Source organism: Pleurodeles waltl, chromosome 4_2, assembly GCF_031143425.1.
Source record: "Pleurodeles waltl isolate 20211129_DDA chromosome 4_2, aPleWal1.hap1.20221129, whole genome shotgun sequence".
Lineage (NCBI taxonomy): Eukaryota > Metazoa > Chordata > Amphibia > Caudata > Salamandridae > Pleurodeles > Pleurodeles waltl.
In genome coordinates, this window is record NC_090443.1 from 32295951 (window position 1) to 32316268 (window position 20318).

A 20318-nucleotide genomic window follows, 5' to 3' on the forward strand; every position below is an offset into this window, starting at 1 on the left:
TATGTACAAGTTCTGTTTCTCTATTAAGTCTATTATATGTGGAAGTAAAGTACTTAAATACCTAGGCCCATATTTATACTTTTTTTTCGCCACATTTGCTTCCTTTTTTGATGCAAAAGTGGCGCAAACTTACGAAATATAATTGTATTTTGTAAGTTTGCGCCGCTTTTGCATAAAAAAATGACGTAAATGTGGTGCAAAAAAAGTATAAATATAGGCCCTAATGTTTGTGCTAAAACACTACTCCAGCCTTTTAACCTCTGTGATATGTATTCTTCCTCTTAGGTTTGCCTGTTATTTTTATACCATGCTGCTCCTGTTGTTTTGTTTTGTCTTCCTGTTTTGTTATTTATTTAGTATAGTTCCCAAAAACGTAAATAAAAGAAGATGCAGTCATCTTAGTGATGCACATAATGATTCTGTTCTGTTAGTCCTTTGCAGGCTGTGGGTGGAGTGCATCAATTATTCTCTAACCTTACCTCTACTTGGACCAACGTTTTAAATTCCATAGTAAATTAAATGTGTAAATCCCTAGTGCATGGATGAAGGAAAGTGTGTGAGTGGAAGTGGTCTGTTAGAAATAGTGTTGGTCTCATGCATGCATTTCAGGCTGCTCATATGGTGCTTCTGCAAATGTGTTGCTAGTAATATGCATGAAGTGGAGTAAAGGAGTGAGAGATAGTTGTGCATGTGGTTGTACCTATTGTCCTTGTATGATTTAGTTTTGTATTGTCCATTCCATTCATGTAATGGCAAGTGGTTCTGTCTGCCATTTTCGGACCATCCTAGGTAGAGTGAGGTCTTCAATGCATTCTTGAATTCCAGGTTGTCTTTGATGTTTCTTGTCTTTGCTGGATAAGAGTTTGGCATGTTTGCTGCTTGTATGGAGAAGCAGATTCCACAAATACATTTCTTCAGTGAATATTTTTGCAACTTTACTTAGATGTAGGCTTAGCCTTTGCCCTTGTGTGGTCACATAATGATGCAGATTATTGAAAGATAAGTGTCTGGCCATGGGACGGCAGTGAAGCACTTGAAAGGATGAGGAAATGTGGCCAGGTGATCTTGCCACTATATTATGGACTGTATGCAGTCAGGGCATTAGGAGCAGGCATCTAGCTAGATTCCATTTATACAATCAAAATGTGACAAAGTGCTTCTAGATGCAGTAAAGTTTGCAGTAGACTACACATGGTGCAGTTAGAATGTGCTTTTTATGACTTGGCTCATTTGAGGGACAAGTGATATGCTGAACTCACACAATAGCTCCCATGTTTCTCAACACTTTCAAAATTGCTGGTGACAAAACTGTCCTAGGTTGATGATTCGTCCAATCTCTCTTTTGAATGAGATAAGTTCAAGAAGACTTCTCAGCACCCAGCTTTGGGCTGCCTAGATGCAGTTTTGTTCTCCTGGGGTGTCAAGTTATGTCAAGCTATGTGTTTTCCAGTTTTTGGATGATCTCACTGTCGTCAGTGTAGCTAGCTTGTGGATTTAATGAGATGAGATAGTGGGCCGTGGTCAGCATTGAAAAGACAATGATTAAATATTGAAGTATGCCTGTGTTGATGCTGAAAGGCACTGTTGTGAATGTAATCTTCATGATTTGCTAGATACATCAAAACGGTAGGAACAGACCTAGTCAAGGATGTATCCCTTTATGCCTAGTTTCTTTATTCCCTAGGAGGGAGTGGTGGTGATAGACTGTGTTGAATGCTGCAATCAGGCAAAGAAGTAGAAGTGTAATTATTCATTCCTGCCTATGGTGCCCATCAGATCATCTCACATGGAGGTGAGAGTGGATCCAGGGCAGAGCCCAGTTTATTGGTCTAAATGTAGGTTGTTTGCCCCACAAATGTCATAGATCTGAGTGAATGCTTCTCTTTCTATCATTTTCTCAGAAGCAGTCAAATTGAGAGAAGTCTGTAACTGGCACCGTCTGTTGGGTCTAGATTGTTCTGCTTGATGATTTGTCATTTGACAAATATCTAGGTCTGAGTGGAAGGTGCCTCATGATGGGGAGTTGTTGATGATAGCTGGTTTTCCATCCACACTGAGATAAGGTTATTCTTCAAGGTTGCTGGTGGGCATGGTTCTGATGATGAGTTTGCGTGCCCACTAGCCTCGACTAAGTCATGAGAGTTACTTGAAGGAAGTGTATGTGGCTGTCTCTCGGGCAGCGTATTCCTCTTAATTTTGGTCTCACTGGGCTAGGATGCAGGTGTCTTGTTAGCAAGGCATAGGTCTAGCATATTTAACTAGGTTACAAAGTTGTCTGTGAGGGAGTTACAGAAAGCTTGGCTTGAGACTTGGGTATTTTTGTGGTGGTGCACTCTGTGTTGTGAAATTTGGTAAGGATTGTTAGGCATTGGCAATTCCTTGGTCTTCTTCCACTCCAAGATGGTGTGACCTATTCTCAACAGAAAGTAGTTCTATGAAGCTATGTTTTGCCCTCCTCAGCCTCTGGGTTGATACATTTTAAATGGCATTCTCAAGTGTGGCATTGTAAGCAGCAGACTTTACACCACTCGGGAGACATGTTATGATGGGGAGAATCATATAATTTATTTGGCAAGCCCAAAGTGATCGCCGGATTTTGATAACTACAAGGAGTTGCTCTATAAATTAGTTTAACCTCTGCCCTCCTTTGTTTTAACGCTGCCACATGCTTTAACTGCCCAGGTGCCCATAGGAAACTAAATAATAAGAGGATTTTACTTATAGTGGGCAACCAATGTATGTGAGTCTACTGGCAGCCGCTTGCTGTGTCTACAGTGGCACTCACTCCTGCTCCAACGGTGATTTACCATTCCAAGGAGCCCGGTTTGCATACAAAATATCCAAGGATGACCGGTGAGCCCTAAAGGGACTCGTCTTTTGGATTTTCGATTCACACCATGATTATCCTGTTTCTTTAATATGTCTTAGTTCCTAATTGGAGGTGTTTAGTTTTGCAGCAGTCAATTCCAGACCTATGCTGGTACTCACTACATACTTACAGTGATTGCATTAATAATAGAGTTTATCACAGACTGTAGAGCCCATAGAGCTCTTTCCACACAAGTGCCCGATGTGTGTACATTGATAACATAATGTTGTATTGTGAGCGCATCTGATGTTATTTGGCCTTTTATAATTTATTCATAAGGGGACGCGTTAGAAGGTCCATAGATCTTCGGACCGCGCTTAGAGGAATCCCACCATCACCCTTTCAGTTTATTCACAACCAAATGTAGTAACAACAACGTACGCAATAATCAATTAGTCAGAAATCTTGAGTCAGTAAACTTCACACACCATGACCCATGTGGCCAGGAGTAACCACACCTTTATAAAAAGTTAGAATGTTTATTTCCCTGTATTAACAATGCTAACATCACGTATATCAGTCTCAATACCAAATGATACACACATATGAATAACACCGGCTGACCAAATCTTCTAAAGAATCTCAATTTAACTAACAGTTAAGCATTCAAGAGTCACAGTACAAAACAATAAAAACAATAGCTGTGCAATAGAAATGACAAACATCTGAATTCAACAGGTGAATAGGATCAATTTTTAGTTACTAACATTTATCGACCTTTGAGCTTATTAACCCTCCAATTAGTATAGCATGTTTGGACTTCATGCAAAAGTAATTTGGAAAACATCTAACTAGGGCTCTATCAAAACAGTGGTTGGTCCCTACAAAGCAAAGAACAAAAACCTATAGCAAAGACAATAACATTTGGTTATACCTCTCATCAATGGATCAGCAAGCTGCGATCTTCTTCGTCAGTTGAACATCCGTCTGGTCAGCCTTAGCAATAGGACAGTGAATGGGTATGGCTCAGACACAGTGGGCTCTATGCTATCCGAACCATTTAAGAAGCGATTTCTAAGGGCTCAGCATCCACAATTAACAAACTAAGCAATAAAGTTAAAGTCAGAAAATAAAGTCATCAGGAACTGTTCAGCTCCTCAATCAGAACCACTACGGGGAAAATTAGAATAGGAAAGAACCCGCAGAATGAATGAAAAATGACCACTCTCTCTCTCTCTGCAGTCAAGCTAAGTTAGAATCGCATAAAGAATCCTCCCACATTGCCATTGGTCAGGAAATCATTTGTTTAAAGTTGGCCCAATAAAAACTAAAACCCTAATCTAAGATATAACTAAACTGTCTTTCACACTTCGATGATTGGTTTCTCTTCTCCTGTTCCCATCGTCAGTCTCGTCCGGTAACTCTTTTGTTGCAATCCATACTCCAGTCAGCGTTGGTTCTTGGGAACATCGCTGTCTCACGCATCAAGTTTACTTTGTTACATCTACTAGTACAGCATGGATCTACAAGCAGTTCTTATAAGAAAGTAAAAGACATTTACAGATCGTTTGGTCAGCACAGCATGAATTAATGAAAGCATTAATTCTTTAGTCTTACAATACATTTTCCACCATTCATTAAACATGGCAGTTTGGCATGAGGTTTTGCAAACTAGGTCTAAACCTCACCATCTTATAGCTTAAAGTTATTAAAACAAAAACATAGCATGAAATCTTTAATATGATATACTAATACATTTTTCTCTACATGTGCACAATAACTAATAGTAATATGCATTCACAAAAAACATATGTATTTTGGTGGTGGCCACTCAAGTGGGCACGTTTTCCAAGTCGCACATTATTTTCTATGTTAACCTAATTCCATGCAAATTCTTAACCAATAATAAATGCAAAATCATTAGTAATTAATTCAGCTTTTACAGTATTTTCATTGCTTAATTTGAGCCAGTGGTTTCAGGTGCCCAGCACCGGTGCTTAATTGCCAACACTAGGGCTTGTCTAATTTTGAAATGAGCACAATAACAGTTGTTAATTAATGCAATATACATTAAAAATGACTACCACCAACTGCCCAAGCCATTTTCATAACTTAGGAGCCTGCAGTAGTCTGAAAAGTCACACTTGCAGGAGTGTGACTGTTAGTAGTTGTGTTAATATTATCATTGGCAGCACTTCCGGGATCATTGTGTGGTGCAAGCTATAGCAGACTCTGATGAGGACCATAGCACGTTTTTAAAATTATTTTTTACAAATTAAGCACTGTGTATGTTTCTATATCACAGGCAGAATAGGCCCATATGCAGTGCTCTGATGAAGTCACCTTCACGTTGTATTGTATGAAAGTCTTGATAGGTTCTGACGCTATGTGACACATACATTGCCAAAGATGGGATCTGACATGATTTTTTAAATATAGTCAAAAGATTTAGTTATGTCAGTAACTTAGAAATGCTTTTGTGCATAATTCTCGAAAAGTCGATACACGATCTTGTAATTGTCCTGAGGCCCTAATTTATAGACCGAAACACGTTGATCTTCCTCCAGAAGAGTTCTAATATAAATTACAGTAAAGTTATCAATTGTGTCATGCCAAAAAGAATTGTAAAACGCAATAAAAGACGTGAAGTGAGTTTGCTATAGTTTGAACCACCTCAGGGTGTATGATTGATACTTTAATTATCTGACGATATTCCTTGCAAATTTTACAAGGACTGTATATGTACATCTAATCATATATTTTTGAATATATATCTCAATGTTTGCCTGTATGTGATATGGAAAATAAAATGTTCATGGCTGATTCTAGTAAACCTGCTATCCTGATTTTTGGCTAGAATTGACAAAAGATTAGTGCTATCGTTGCTTTTGAGGGGTACTTTTGTAATAACACAGTATTAAGCATTTTTATGCAAACTAATTTTGCTGCAATTTCCAATAATCACAAATTCGTTATTGTAGACATGAAGTACTGTAGGGTCTAACTTTACCCTGCAGAGAACCATCTTTTAACCAGTAATAGTGCTTCCAAGAGTCAAGCAGTATCTCTCAGCTCAAGAAGTCATTGCCCAGCGAGGTCACAAACGGTGCAAGAATAGGACCTAGGCCCATATTTGTACTTTTTTTCCGTTGCGTTTGCATCATTTGTTGACGTAAGAGCGGCGCAGACTTACAAAATATAATTGTATTTTGTAAGTTTGCTCCTCTTTTGCGTCAAAAATTTACACATATGCGGCACAGAAAAAGTATAAATATGGGCCCTATTGCTTTAGTAATCCTAGCAGGGCCAGGGTCCAAGGCGAAGCCTGCAAAAATAGACTGGGAACAAATTAAGGTGATCATGATTTACTGGTACAAAGGTCGACCAGAGAGGGGCTGAGACATCCGATGGTGAAATAATGAGAGGTGAAGATTCCAATTGGGTAAGGATCCTGTCAGAAGGAAGAGAAGTTAATAGCTTTGTGGTTTTATCCTGGATAAAATCGGACAGTTCAGTCCAGAGCTACTGACTGGGAGTAAAACGGGTATTAGCCGCAGCAAGATGAGAAAGCGCACTGTAGATTGAAAAGACCTCCTTAGCAGATGAAATAGGTATGTGGTATTACTTAGCACTGGCATTCTTAACCAATCTGTTATAACCACAAAGCTCAATTTTGTATCAAGCATTATCGGCAGGACAATATGAGTCTCCAGTGTCTTTCCAGTTTCTTGAATCGTCTTTTAGCTAGAGAAAGTTCTGCAGATGAAAGTTAAGTAGTGGCAGCACAGGTGTCAGGGCGTATCTGTGGTATCATGATGTCACGCCTGGGATTGGTCACAATGATAAAGGGCCCAGGTTACTTGTTTTTAATTGGTGACCCCTTGTGAGTCATCCAACCGTAGACTGATCTATGGCTTGGCTGCTCATTCAGTCACAGCTCAGTGTGGAAAGGGGCTATACCAGTATAGTCACATGGTTGCACTAACTTCACTGGCCTGACGCCCACAAAAGCAAAGTTGAGAGGTAAAAGAACATGGGCCACCCCAGCCCCAAGTGTATTGCGAGACTGGTAGCAGATTGCAGAGATGCATTAGAATATGTGTAGCTTTAAATGCCCAACAGAGTGAAAGAGATATAGTGGGATACCTGGAACTCAGCCATCAGGTCATGCATTTTTTGTGGCACCTTACGAGAGGAATAATCATGTATACTCTCCCTTGATGCTTTTCCACCACACTAATTGCCTGTCATCATTTCAATGTAACACCAATTCCGAACCTTTATAAAGCCAATACGAAGTAGTAGCATCTTTGTTGTGTTTATGTCCAGTTGTTTGCTGACAACTGTTGTGTGCATGTGAGGTATTAAATATTCCATTGACAGTGTAAACGGGGGCATCATAGGCTGAAGTGGGTCCTCTCCTCCACACAAACCCCTCAACAAAATCTTATCTCAGTATGGATTATTTTTCTATTTTTTTCAGAGTACTCTGCAGCGACATCTTGGGCCTCCGCCTCCCTGGTGACCCCATCCTAACTCCAAATACAGTGTGTCTCACCCTTCCAGGCCTCAGCAAGCGTCAAATGGGGTTATGTGTTCGAAGTCCTGATGTCACTGCCTCCGCACTTCAGGGAATTCAGATTGCCATTCACGAATGTCAACATCAGCTGCAAACTCAGCGGTGGAATTGCTCCACACTCGAGAATGGGGGCAAAATGCCCCAGGACAGCGCCATTTTGATGAGAGGTATGGACAGAAAGAGCACAAGCAACCCCTTGTTGTGAAGGCATTGGGATAGGGGCCAGTAGGGCATAGGACTTAATTTGCCATCCTTAGGACAGTGTGTGGGTGAGCAGAAGCAATCTTGGCAAGTGAGCCAGAGGACCACAGAGGGCCACTCTGACGTTCCCCAGAGAGTTACATACTGAAAAGGTCTACTAGAGCACAAACAATCCTGCACCACGAGGAGGGATGCCTGTGCTGTGCTCAGCGTTGTAACATACTAAGAGTTATGGGAAAACACAAACAATCCTTCCAAGGGAGACGGAGTGACAGAGGTCATAGGGCCTCCACATCTCTATGCCGTCCCCGAGGAAGGCCATGCTAAAGGGGGTACTGGAGACATAGTGCAGCTCTGCAGGTCCCAGGATACTTTCCTACACAAGAGATATGACAGGGAATAAGCAATCCCTTGCTGCGTAGAACGTGTGTATAGGCAGCTCTGCCATCCTCAGGCTAATGTCTCACTGAAGAGGATTGGGAGAGTGCAGCAGTCGGTCCCTGGAGGACAGCTATGTCTTTCAGAGGATAGGGTAAGTCTGCAGAAATTCAGGAAGCTGCCAGCAAAGCTTCCATGTCAAGAGATGTACACTGCACTGCTAAGCTGTCCTCGAAGTACAGTTATTCTGAAGAAGTAAGGGAGAGACTCCTTCCCTTTGAGGAGTTAGTACTTAGGGTAGCTTCTGCTCTCTAAGAATAGTGCGGTATAGCAGAGCACAAGCTATTGTTTTCCAGTGATGGTGGGGTGCATAAGGCAGAAATGCCATACATGGACAGAGGTGTACATAGGGCTGTTGTGCTATCCCCAGGACAGCGTCATTCTGAAGATGTTTGGGAGGGCAGAAGCAATCTTTCTTATGAGGAGGGGTACGTTGGACTGCCTTGCCGTCATAGGATAGCGCCTTTCTAGAAGAGAGGTATGGGAAAGCACACAGAATTTTAACTTCAAGGGAGAAAGTTATATTTGTCATAGTGCCAAGATGCCACGTTTCACATTATGGAGGCAGATTTGTGTCAGATATCCAATAAAGAGGTCTAGGCACATCCCATCCCATGGACATTGTGCAAGGACTATTCAAGCGCCCTAAAGAAATACTGGGTAGTCAGTTATGATGTGTTTGCTCCATAAGGAACGTTGAGGTTTGTGGCTGCATGCTGAACTTTCTTGAGGGACTTTACAGAACACCGTGGTGCACTAAAACAAGCTGAGGCGGGTAGCAGTGATCAGTATTGATGCTTGTCGAGGTATTCTGTTTCATGCTGACGTAGAATTAGATAGTGATGAAGCAGAGGTGACCATGCACACTTAGAAATGTACTGGTACAAGATAATGTTGAAGCACATTGATGTGCGGGCGTGTGTTCGAGGAGATTGAAGAAAGTTTCATGACGATTAAATAAAGTGTGGAGATTTACAGAGGTGTGTAAAAGTCCATTTACGATTATGCAAAGTGGTGTGTGCTTTTACCTGGGCTAAGCCTCGTACTGGGGACACGTATAATATGCAAAGCACTGAACTCTGACTGCTTCGTTCTAGGATTTCTGAGACAAATGGCACGAGGCATGAAAATAGGATTACAAGACCTGTGCATTATGGATAGCGGGATAATGGCAAACAGTAGGGGGGCCTAGAATTAGGAGACAGCACAATGGTACACACATTTTGTATGGGCAGACTTGCCAAAGTAATTATGTGAATTCTCCAGCAGAATCATAACCTTAGAGTAATGCCCGACCTTCAGAGTAGTCCTCGGAAACAGATACAATTTGTATTTAAAAAAATCAGTATTGCTACCTTGCACTTTTTCTAATTAATTTTTGAAAATACAGTAAAAAAAAAACAACTTAAGCTGCAGCCCCTATTAAAACTAGGCCTGTATTTTTAAAATGTGTTTTAACTCTTTACTGATAAGGTATTTGTGTATGGTAGTGCGTAATGTTTTTATCCTTTGCTTTGATTTTGTGCAGAGAGTGTAAGGACATTTCCCAGGTAATTTGATGCATAAGGCAATAACGCTATACGTATGTAATAAGGACTGTTCGACTTTCTCCTCTCAGCAGTCACGCCCAAACTTTTTGCCTTCACCCACTGCTGTTTTCCGAACCTGTTTTTGTTGGCTGTTAGGGCTCTGTGCAATTTACCATTGCTAACCAGTGCTTAAGTGCTTGTGCTCCCTCCTTCAAACATGGAACACTTGGCTTCTACCTGATTGGTTAATTTAATGTACTTGTAAGTCCTTCAAACATGGTACCACGGGTACCCAGGGTCTGTATATTAAATGCTACTAGTGTGAAGCAGCACTCATGCCACAAACTAAAAGTAGACTTTTAAAACATATCCTAGGCATGCCGTTGCAGCCTGTAGTGCAGTTTTAAGCTGCCAGTTCGACCTGGTAAAATAAACCTTTCCCAGGCCCAAACCTTTCTTTTTAATACATATAAGTCTTTCCTAAAGTAGGCCCTAAGCAGCCCATAGACAGGTTGCATTATATTTAAAAAGTAGGACATCTGTTTTTAAGGTTTACATGTCCTGGTAGTAAAAAAAAACTACATTTGTTTTTCACTATTGCAGGGGCTTTCTCTCCCATAGGATAACATTGGAGTTGCCTTTTACTTTTAATACTTGATAACTTTTGATTGGGAGCAAATTTGGAGCAGGTAGAAATATCATGTTTGGACTCGAATAAATTGCAATTTAAAATCCTTTTTAGTGGTAAAGTCGGATTTTAGATTACAATTTTGAAAAAGCCCCCTTTTTGAAGGTAGTCATTTTCCTGCAATAAACTTTCTGTGGTCTTTTAGGAGTTTCCAGCTGTCTTGGCCTGTTAATTGCTTCCCCATGAAGAATGCATATTGGGCCCAGACAGTGAACAATAGGACCTGGGTGTAGCTGGGAGAGTACCATCTTGCCAGGATGGGATGGCCAAGGCTCTTCCCTGCCCACTTACAGTTCAAAGGGTGCACCCAGCACACTCATAAAGGAACTTGACACCAGCCTTCTGTCAACCTAGACTGCTTGAAACCTGAGCAGGGGAAGAAAAGGTAAGGAAAGAGAATTCTAGAAACACATGTGGAGGTGGACTAGATGTTTCCCCCACTTTGAAGGGTGGCACCAAGTATAAATATTGAACCTCTTGAGCCACTCATCAGTACACTCCTGGACCTGTGGACATTGCAGAAGAAGGACTGCCTTGTTCCCCAAAAGATTTCCATGCTGGTTGAGGCCTGCCTTGTTATCAAGAGGACTGCTCTGCTGATTGAGGCCTGCCCTGCTCTATGAGAAGGAAGACTGGACCTGCTCCCTTCATCCCGGGCTAACCTTAGTTACTCCAAGAGTCAGTTGGCTGACCTTCTGTTTTGAGCTACAGAGACACAACAAGCTCCATTTTCCCAGCTGACCTGCTGCCGCTGGCCCTGCATAGAACTGCAACTGGACCTGCCTGGACTAGCAGCTGGCCTCTGCTTGGCTTCTGCTGGAGTGAGTTCCTGATCCCCAAGAGGTGCCTCCCCAGGTCCTGGACCCTTGGCTAGCATCAGCTGAACTCCTGGGAAATCCTGAAGTTTAGAACTCTGCATGCTGGAGTTCAAGAAGGTAACTTTTTCTGTGGGACTAACCTGGTCCCTGTACCAGGCCCACACTCCATTGCTGCTGGCTTAAATGTGTGACTTTGTCCCAGTCTAGCATGATCAGATACCAATTGTTGAATTTTTTGCTTCTTGGTGCTATTTTTACGTAACCACTTAAAATTGCATTGGCCTCATTTAATTTGTTACTCTATTTTTCTAAAACTGGCTTGGGATTTATTTGTGTTGTGTTTTCACTTCATTACTGATTTTTTGCTGCATAAATACTTTGCACATTGCCTATAAGTGAAGTCTGGCTGCGTTTGTGCCAGGTTACTAGAGGGGTAAGCACAGGTTACTTTAGTGACGTTTTTGTTCATGCTGGCAAGGATTTGTGGTTATTTCTTGAGTAGAGTTTCTATCCACTCAATAAAAAACCCAGTTTCTTACAAGGATATACTGAGTACACTTTTTATGATGCATATAAGTGTCAGTAGAGCTTTGAAAGTGGTATGGTGAGTGAAACCTGCTTTTTGGAAAAGAGTCTCAGTAAATTAAGGCTTGCTAGTGATATCTGCAGTAATGGAAGAATCAAGGGTTTTATCAAGCCAAGGCAGTCTGATCCTCCCATCCTTCTGTGATTGGTAAAATTAGTACCATTAAATTGAGTAACGGTAACATCTATTTACAGTGCTGATGAACAGCAGACATGCAGCATGAAGTGCTATATACAAAAAGGAAGGCATTATTATTATTATTATTATTACATCAAAGCACAGAGACTATCCCATCCACATCGCAGTCATTTAAAATTAATTATGTTTTCACATTTATCAGAGAAGGGCCTCCAAACACTTTTTGTGGTTTCACGTGACATTTTCAACTTCAAAAGATATCCCTTTCTCCCCCTTGAGGGTTTTTCAATCTCCTTTTCTGGGTTTTTTTCTGAATAAGGAGTGTTTTCCAAACCTTTCAATAAATTAATAAATGCACGTTCCACAGTGTTCTCTGGAACAATGGTTTCTCCATCATGGATCTTCACTGTAATTAATTAAGACAGAATATTTTTCAATAAAAGTTCCTGAGCCTCCACTTTTCTAGCTCCTCATCATTCAAGTCTTAGGCAGATGATCAAATGCAAACAGTGAGAGTATCAATGGACACTCTGAAAGTGGTCAGTCTAGAGAGATGTATGGAATGCTGCTGACCCCAGTGGAGATAGTAAACAGCAGGACCATCAGCCCTGTTACCAACAAACACAGCATCAACAGCAGCTGTCTCACCAAAGATCTCATTTTTGTCAGTGAAGTAGACGAGGACCTCAACATTCAGCTGCAGTAACAGCAATGCCTGAAACAGTTCAGAAAAGAAGCACAAACCATCCAAATAAAACCAGCAATAGAGAGGGTAATGAGTACCCACAAGAACAAAGACATTTTTTCAAGTTGTTTTCCAGTCAGAAAATGGATAGAAGAAAAAGAGTACAGGCCCTATCTGGACTTGAAAACAACATACAAATGGGGGAAAAATAGAATTTTAGAACTGTAGTAGTATATCAAATCCTCTATAGCACCATATAGGGTACTGGATATGTTCCTTAGATAATCAGGATTTTCATGTGGTTGTGGCCAAAATCAGCATTCAGTTTCAAAGGTATTCCATTTGGCCTCATGGTGGCTCTAAATGTATTCAGGTAGTATGTGTGTGGGGGTGTAGGGTGGGGGGCTGTGGCGGGGGGTCCCACATCTCCCGAAGAAATTAATTTTTGCTTCTGGCTGCAGAAATCCAGTTCACAAGAGAAAGTACTACAAGACTTTAAAAAAAGAATATCCTTCATAAAAAGCCAAGCCTTCATTTAAACTATGAAAATCCCACTGTTATAACAATCTAAAAGATAATGTGAATAATTCTCAAATGGCATTTAGAGGTAAGAAGAGTTGTTCTAGAGTAGGAGTACTTATTACAAATGCAATATAAGAACCTATGGGTGGAAAGCTCCACCTCCACCTCTCTTGTGCTTTCTATGGGGAGATATCAGCACATTTAAGTTTACCTCTTAGTAGTAAATGTGGGAGGACCTAGCGGGAGAGATGGGAAAATGATGAATATGTATGAATACTGGGTTTAAGGCGGAATAAGAAGGGCTTTGGTGGTTAATGGCCATCTTTTGTGTGGTATGCCCCCATATTTCTGCCTTCTGTGACCAAGCCGTTTGTACTGGCTACAAGACTCTGCACACTTCACTCCTGCTTATACCTGGTATAAGTGGGATACGCCTAATTGGTACATTTAATTTACTTATAAGTTGCTAGTATACTACTATATGTACCTAGACTTCTAAATTAAATAGTACGAGTGGGCTGAAGCACTCATTGTGCTCCCCATTACAGTAGCCCTGTAAAACATGTCTCCAGGTCTGCCCTCACACCCTGTGGGTACAGTTTTAAACTGTCATTCCAATTGGCAAAATAAACCTTCTGCCAGGCCTCAACATTCCTTTCTGAAACCTGTAAATCACCCACTAGGTATACCCTAAATGCCCATAGGGCTATGTGCATTATATTTAAAAAGTAGAGCATGTAAATACAGTGTTTTACATGCCAGTGAAAAATCCTTAAATTTATTTTTTACTATAGCAAGGCTAGCTCTCCCATAGCAAAACACTAGTTTACATTATGACGACTTGTAATGCATGATTTCAGTTTGGGAGCAGCTAGAACAAGGACTTATTTTAATAGTCATTTTAAATCAAACATAGTGATCAAGTTAAATTTCATTTTACTATTTTAGAAATTGCATCTTTAAAAAGTTGCCATCTCTTCCTCAACTAAAAGGGCTTTTCTGCCAGTGTCCAGTGTACCCTTACTATGAATGGCTCCCCTAGGGTGAGCTGTGTATTGCTCCCAGACAGAGGACAAAGGGCCTTGGGTGTGGGGTGAGCTGTTCCTCTCCTGAGCAGGATGGCATGAGGGACTGTGCCCAGCCCTGCCTAAGTTTCAAAGGGTAGCCTGGTACTCTACCAACCCTCCTTTACTTCAAAGGGTGCCTACCCTCTCACTGGTCGATACAGCTCATAACTAGGACTACCTCTTCTTTGTCCCTTTAGACAGGCTGGTAACAAACCCACAGAGAGGATAAGAACTAACTAGAACTGGTTTAGGGGAGTGGATAAAGGGATTGCTCTTCACCACACTCTGGCACTGGGTACACAAGTGGCAACCTCAGAACCTTTTTTTAAGAACACTCTCCGGGCCTTAGAGGAATGGAAGAAGGACTTCCCTGCTGTCTGTTACCCCAAGAAGTGCCTGAAACTTGGGACCTCCTCTTCCTCTTGTAACCAGAGCAGGAAGTGGACACCAAGGGTCATAAGGCTGACCTCCTGTTAAAATTACAGGGGCATAACAAGCTGCAAGATATCTTTTCTTGCAACTGCCCAGCTGATCAGGAATGCACCCTGCTGTGGCCTCTATTTGCATCCAGTGAGCCTCCAAGTGCCTTCCCTGTGGTTCTGGGTGGGGCTTTATAAGTGTACTCTTGTGGTGGATTGGGACTTAAAGGACTAAAGTTAAAAGGTAAAATCTTTGACCTGAACAAACCTGGTTGGTGTATCTGAACTGCTGTCCCTCGCAGCGTCTAGATCCTGTTCTACCAAGGCCATTGATTAATATTGTCTCTTTGAATTTCTCACCAGTATTTTTACCAAACCTTTAAACATTCATACCTCTGGCTCACCAAATGATTTCTGTCCAAAGATTTTTTCTGGTTAACCCTTTGCCATTTTTGGACTTTATCAATACAGCAACAGGAGAATGTAATACCATGGTACAGCAAGCCAGCCCTCTGAGGTGTCTCCTTTTGGAAATCCTGGCCTATCCTAGAATGCCCAAAGGTTCATTTCACTAAGATTCAAAGGTATTTGGATAAAGCAAACTCATGGCCTTATTAAGAGCTTTCAGAAACAGAGACTAAGTCCAGTCTACTGTTCCATTAACAAGAAAGCACTTATAATACAGTGGGCGAGTCGTCCATGGCATTTGTGATGGAGTACCCTGTTTCTTCTTTGTTGGATAGGAAGTATAACACTTGAGATTCTGACAGAGATTTACTTATTGAGTGTCCTCTGGCTGATTCATTAGTGTTTCCCAATGGTATGGCAACACCTACTGCCGGGAAAAGCAGGTGAACGAACAGCACCAGCAAGAAAGTCTGTACATTGGGTGTGGTGCTGTTAAAGCATCAAATGGCACACTCCTTTATATTGTTGAAGGCTAAACTGCAGAAGGTAGAACAGATTGGAGATTTTTTATGGAATCCTTTTTTCAAAAAGGACAATTTGACAGTGGAGGAGAACAAACCTAGCTACTGTTCCCACAGTCGGAGAACTTGCAGAAATTACAGTACCCGCATTTCCAAAGGCACCATTGTAGGAGGAATATTGGCATTATTTCTTCAGGGCTAGGAAGACATCAAAACAAATTTGTTTTTTAGGCTATGCTCTTGGGCCACATTCTCCAATTTCTTACATTTCCAACATGCTGCCTCAGTTGAGGCAATTCTCACAAAAGCATCTGTTACATCATCAAGAGGAAGTGGTGCTTCAATACCCAAATGGTTTGGTTGAGAAATTTCCGAATGCACTCCAGGTACTTCCTGGTCTGAAAGAAGAGATCAGGACACAAGAGGAGACCCATATAAGATGTGAGGTTCTCTCCCAGGGGATCTACACTTATAATCATGAGTAGGACTCCTGGTTTTATGGCATTAATTTTTTTAATTTCTGTCTGTATTTATTCAAATTAGTTCAGTTTTTGTCTTTATTATCTTATTGTTGGTTATCCATATTTAGTTTGTTGTGGGTGCAAACATTTTGGTGCTGCTCATATATTCCAACATTTGTAGTAATGGGGAAAACTAAACTCATACTTTTATGTGTGTTGGTTTATAGAGTGCTAAAAAGTAATATACAATAAAAATGAAGAAACTCCTAAAACAACAGCATTGTAACACTAGCACATGTGTGACTATGCAGCTATTTATGTTTCATTCGGAAATCCATCTTTTTTGTAGCTTTCTATACTGTCCATATCTGTCTGGTAGTTCTGGGTAACAGCATGGAGAGGTCCTCAAATGAACACCTAATTTCTGCATTTTTCTATATTTAAATATGATAACCAAAAGGAAACAGATACGTGCAAGCCTTAATCAAAAGCAATTAATGGACTCTCCAAGCTTGGAATCCGAAAATACTTGCTATAGGATATACATAATTTTAAGGTTTTTTTTTAAACAATTTATAAACAAAACAATATGTGGATCATGCCCTGTCAGTGGCAGTAGCACTCATTTTTCTTTTTTTCTGAATAGCCCTTTGTGGCATTTTTTTACTTCATAAATTTTTCCAAACTTTCAATCAAGGTTTTCATATGAGGTATTCTGAGGCTTAAAGTATATTTCTGTCATCTTTTGACAGAAAAGTGTTTTTTCTCCAAAAAAAGACACCCCTTTTTGTGGAGTGCCCCCATGGGGCAGAAAAAAAAGACTTTATCATATCTTCATGATCTATGTATGCATTGTGTGACTTATAAGTGCCCACCTTGCTGAGAAGTGCCAGTTCAAGGCTTAAGAGACTATCTGGTTACATGAACTGAAAGAGGAGGAACCCAGACACAAATAACCATTCCCATAAAAGTCTGACGACGAGAGGGAGATGTTCCTCTTTTCAGAATTCCACTGGTCATCTCTAAGGACGACTATATTGCGAGAGCTTGAAAAACAGAACTGTTTCCAGTCAATGTCAAGGTATATGATGTTAAGACCAAGTATAGTGTCAATATGCTCCTTGTTGAGGGCTGGTTTGCTGTCACAAATGCATTTTTGACGCTCCATAAACACAAAGATTCAGCATCAAGGAGTTTTATAACGTCTAGACACTATTGATGTCGAAGCATTCAGAATCATCTGTCTCACTCCACCTTTCAGCTGAGTGGATCTGCAAACCCATATGCAGAAGGGTTTGAGGTGCCTCAGACTGTGAATACTCAAGTGTGTGCTCTCCCGCCATGGAGGTAACACTTGCGGTGTAAATACTAAATTCAACTTCTCCAGGGTGCCAGTCGCTGCCATAGTCAACCACACCAGCGGGAACATCGCTGACATCAATGCCTTTTCATTACTCCAGGCACTCCAAGAGGCCTCACATACCAAGTAGTAAATAACCCCAAAGAACTGGCAACAGCATCATTAGGGCAGACTACTTCAGGAGGTTAACATACTTCTTCAGAAGCAAGCCATGGAAAGGGCCCATCCTTCCCAAAAAGGAAAAATAATTTATGTATATTTCTTTTCAGTTTGAGAAAATGGACCTAAGCACAAATTCAGGCCCATTTATGATCCCTAGGCTGTTAATAAATGGCTCAAAAAAGAAAAATTCAGAATGATAGCTCCTCATCAGATCTACCCTTTCCATCATCGAGAAGCTTGGATGAGTACCAAAGAGCTTCAAGATGCCTAGTCCAAATCCCTATTAAGGAGAAACATAAGAGGTGCTTGACACTCCTTGTGGGGAACGACTATAACCAATACATGATGTTACCACTTGACTTCAAATATGTACTACAAACGTTTTCAAAGTGCATGGCAGTGGTGGAGATGTACCTGAGATGGCAAAAGATTTTTATCTGTTGATATATCTCTCTAAAATTGAATCTTCAAAGCCTGAAGCCCACAACAGGTGCTTCAGCAACTCCAACAACAGCCAATTCCTCTTGTTAGGCAATACAAAGTGAGATGTTGGGGAAAAGGACGATGATTTGCGGTCTTCCTCCCCACCACCAGGCCTAGTTTGCTTCCTCAAGCTCACACAGAGCCTGTGGGAGGTGCAGCTGTCTACTTTTCTATCAGCCTGGAAAGCCATTACTTTGAAGCATTGGGTCCTTCAAATCATGGAAAATGGCCCTTTCTTCAGGCTATGCCCCCAATAACACCTCTCCCATTCCTTTACCTTCTGACCATTAAGCCATGCTTCAACAAAGGTGGCAGCTCTTCTACTGAAAGTAGGTGTGGAGATAGTGCCAGAGCAGGAAAGGTGCCGGGGATGTTGTCCATGTAACTTTCTTGTGCCTAAGACGAAGGCGGCTTGCTTCCCATCCTGGACATCAGGGAGCTGAACTTCTTCCTCAAAAAGGAAAAGTTCAAGATGTTAACCCTAGATCAAGTTCTACTGCAATTGAAAATTGGAGTCTGCATGCTGTAACTTGACCTGCAGGATGTGTAGTCCGCATCGATATCCTGCAGTCACACCAGAAATACTTGTGATTTGGATGCTACACGCTACCAGTTTGTGGTACTTCCCTTTGGCTTCACATCAGCACCTTGCATCTTCATAAAGGTGATGGCAGTGGTTTCAGCCCATCTCAGAGGTTCGAGCATCCCCATTTGCCTGAGCCTGGATGAATGGTTAGTCAAAGCCAGTTTTGTGGAAGTGATAATGCACCTTCTGCATTCATCGGCGTCTCTACTGTATGACCTAGGTTTTTCCACCAACGAGCCCAAATCTCACATTTGGCCCTCCCAATGACTACAGTTCACAGAGTCAGTACTGGCTTCACCTTTTCCACGTGCCTTTTCTCCACTTCAGATGATTGCCAGCATTCAGGAAATGGTTCCATCTTTTCATCAAGGCACAAGAGTCCCAGTACTGAGAGTCCTTAGATTCTTAGGTCTGCTGGCTTCCTGCATTCTTCTAACTATACACACACATTGGCACATGAGGGCCCTGAAGTGGAGCCTCCGCAGTGGCCCCAGTTCAGGGTAATCCTGTTGGATCCCATCATAATCTCCCCCAGTGCTGCGGTGGAAATGGGTGGCTTGGTGGGGAACAGAGGTGAACCTCAGCTGCGGAATGTCCTTCACTCTCCCTCCAACCATGACTACTATAGTGACGTATGCCCCCACCCTAGGGTGGGGAGCCCAATGGGAGGATCTGGAGATCAGAGGCCTGTGGTTCCCAGAAGAGCGGATTCTTTATATCAGCCTGCTGTAACTGGGCGATTCACCTGGCCTTCAAGGTCTTCCTCCCTTCAATCCAGCGTCAGTCTGCCCTGATCTTGATGGACAACACAATAGCAATGTGGTACATTAACAAGCAAGAGGGAGTAGGCTCTCACCTCCTTTGCCTGGCAGCGCTGAGACTGTGTTATTGGGCACACCGCCAAAGCATCTGGCTTAACGTCAATCACCAAGAGTGCTCTCTGAATGTCAGAACTGACAATCTGAGCTGGTGATATCTTGCGAGTCATGAGTGTTGTGTTCTACTGGAAGTAGTCAATGACATCTTCACCCAGTGGGGCACTCCTCAGGTGGACTTGTTTGCCTTCTCAGAAAATGCTCAATGTCAGCAGTTCTGCACCCTCCAGTATTCATTGAGGGGAGCCAGTGGGATGCTTTTCCGTTGAGGGGGAACTTTCAGCTGTGTTACTCGTTTCCCCCCCCATTCCCTTGTTTCCTGAAGTCTTTCAGAAAGATTTGCCAAGATCATACCCAGTCATTCTTATTGCCCCCGGGTTGGATGAGAAGAGTGTGGTATGGGGACCTTCTGTACTTCTCCACATGTCCCTCACTTCACCTCCTGCTCAGATCAGACCTTCTCTCACAGTCTGGGGGAATGGTTCTGCACCTCTATCTCTGAGGCCTCCACCTGCATGTTATAATATTGAGCATGGACAGCTGACCTTTCAGCTGCCACTGGAGGTGGTCAATGTAATCTTGTCAGCACCTTGACCTTTCACTCAGTCTGCGTTCTTGAGCAGATAGGACAAGTTTGGTGCGTGGTGTGCAGACAATGTATTGGACCCCTTACAGACCAAGGTTGCACAGGTTTTGAAATATGCACCTTCCCTTGCTCAGAGGGGTTGCACAGTTGGCATTGTGAAGGGATATTACACTGCTTTGTCTGCATTCCTCTGGAGGCTGGACTAGCCATCCCTTTACAAGTCATCTATTTTTATGCAATTCCTCAAAGACTTAATAAACATGAATCATTCAACTCCTTTTGTGGTTCATGTTAGTAAGTGGGCTTCTGGTTGGCAGAGGTATGCATCCTGATTAAGCAGGAACCACAGTCCTAGGCAGAGTAAGTGCTGGGCAAACCCTAAATTAACCTGTGCTCA

The 20318-nt window shown here is 41.9% G+C and overlaps 1 protein-coding gene across 2 annotated transcripts in view; it reads left to right on the forward strand.

Moving 5' to 3' along the window:
- WNT10B (Wnt family member 10B) overlaps nt 1-20318 on the forward strand; it is a 124377-nt gene that overhangs the window by 54579 nt on the left and 49480 nt on the right. For both annotated transcript variants that reach the window (XM_069230494.1, XM_069230495.1), the window contains exon 3: nt 7293-7555. In XM_069230494.1, coding sequence (XP_069086595.1) covers nt 7293-7555 — 263 coding nt within the window. The remainder of the gene's footprint in view (nt 1-7292; nt 7556-20318) is intronic.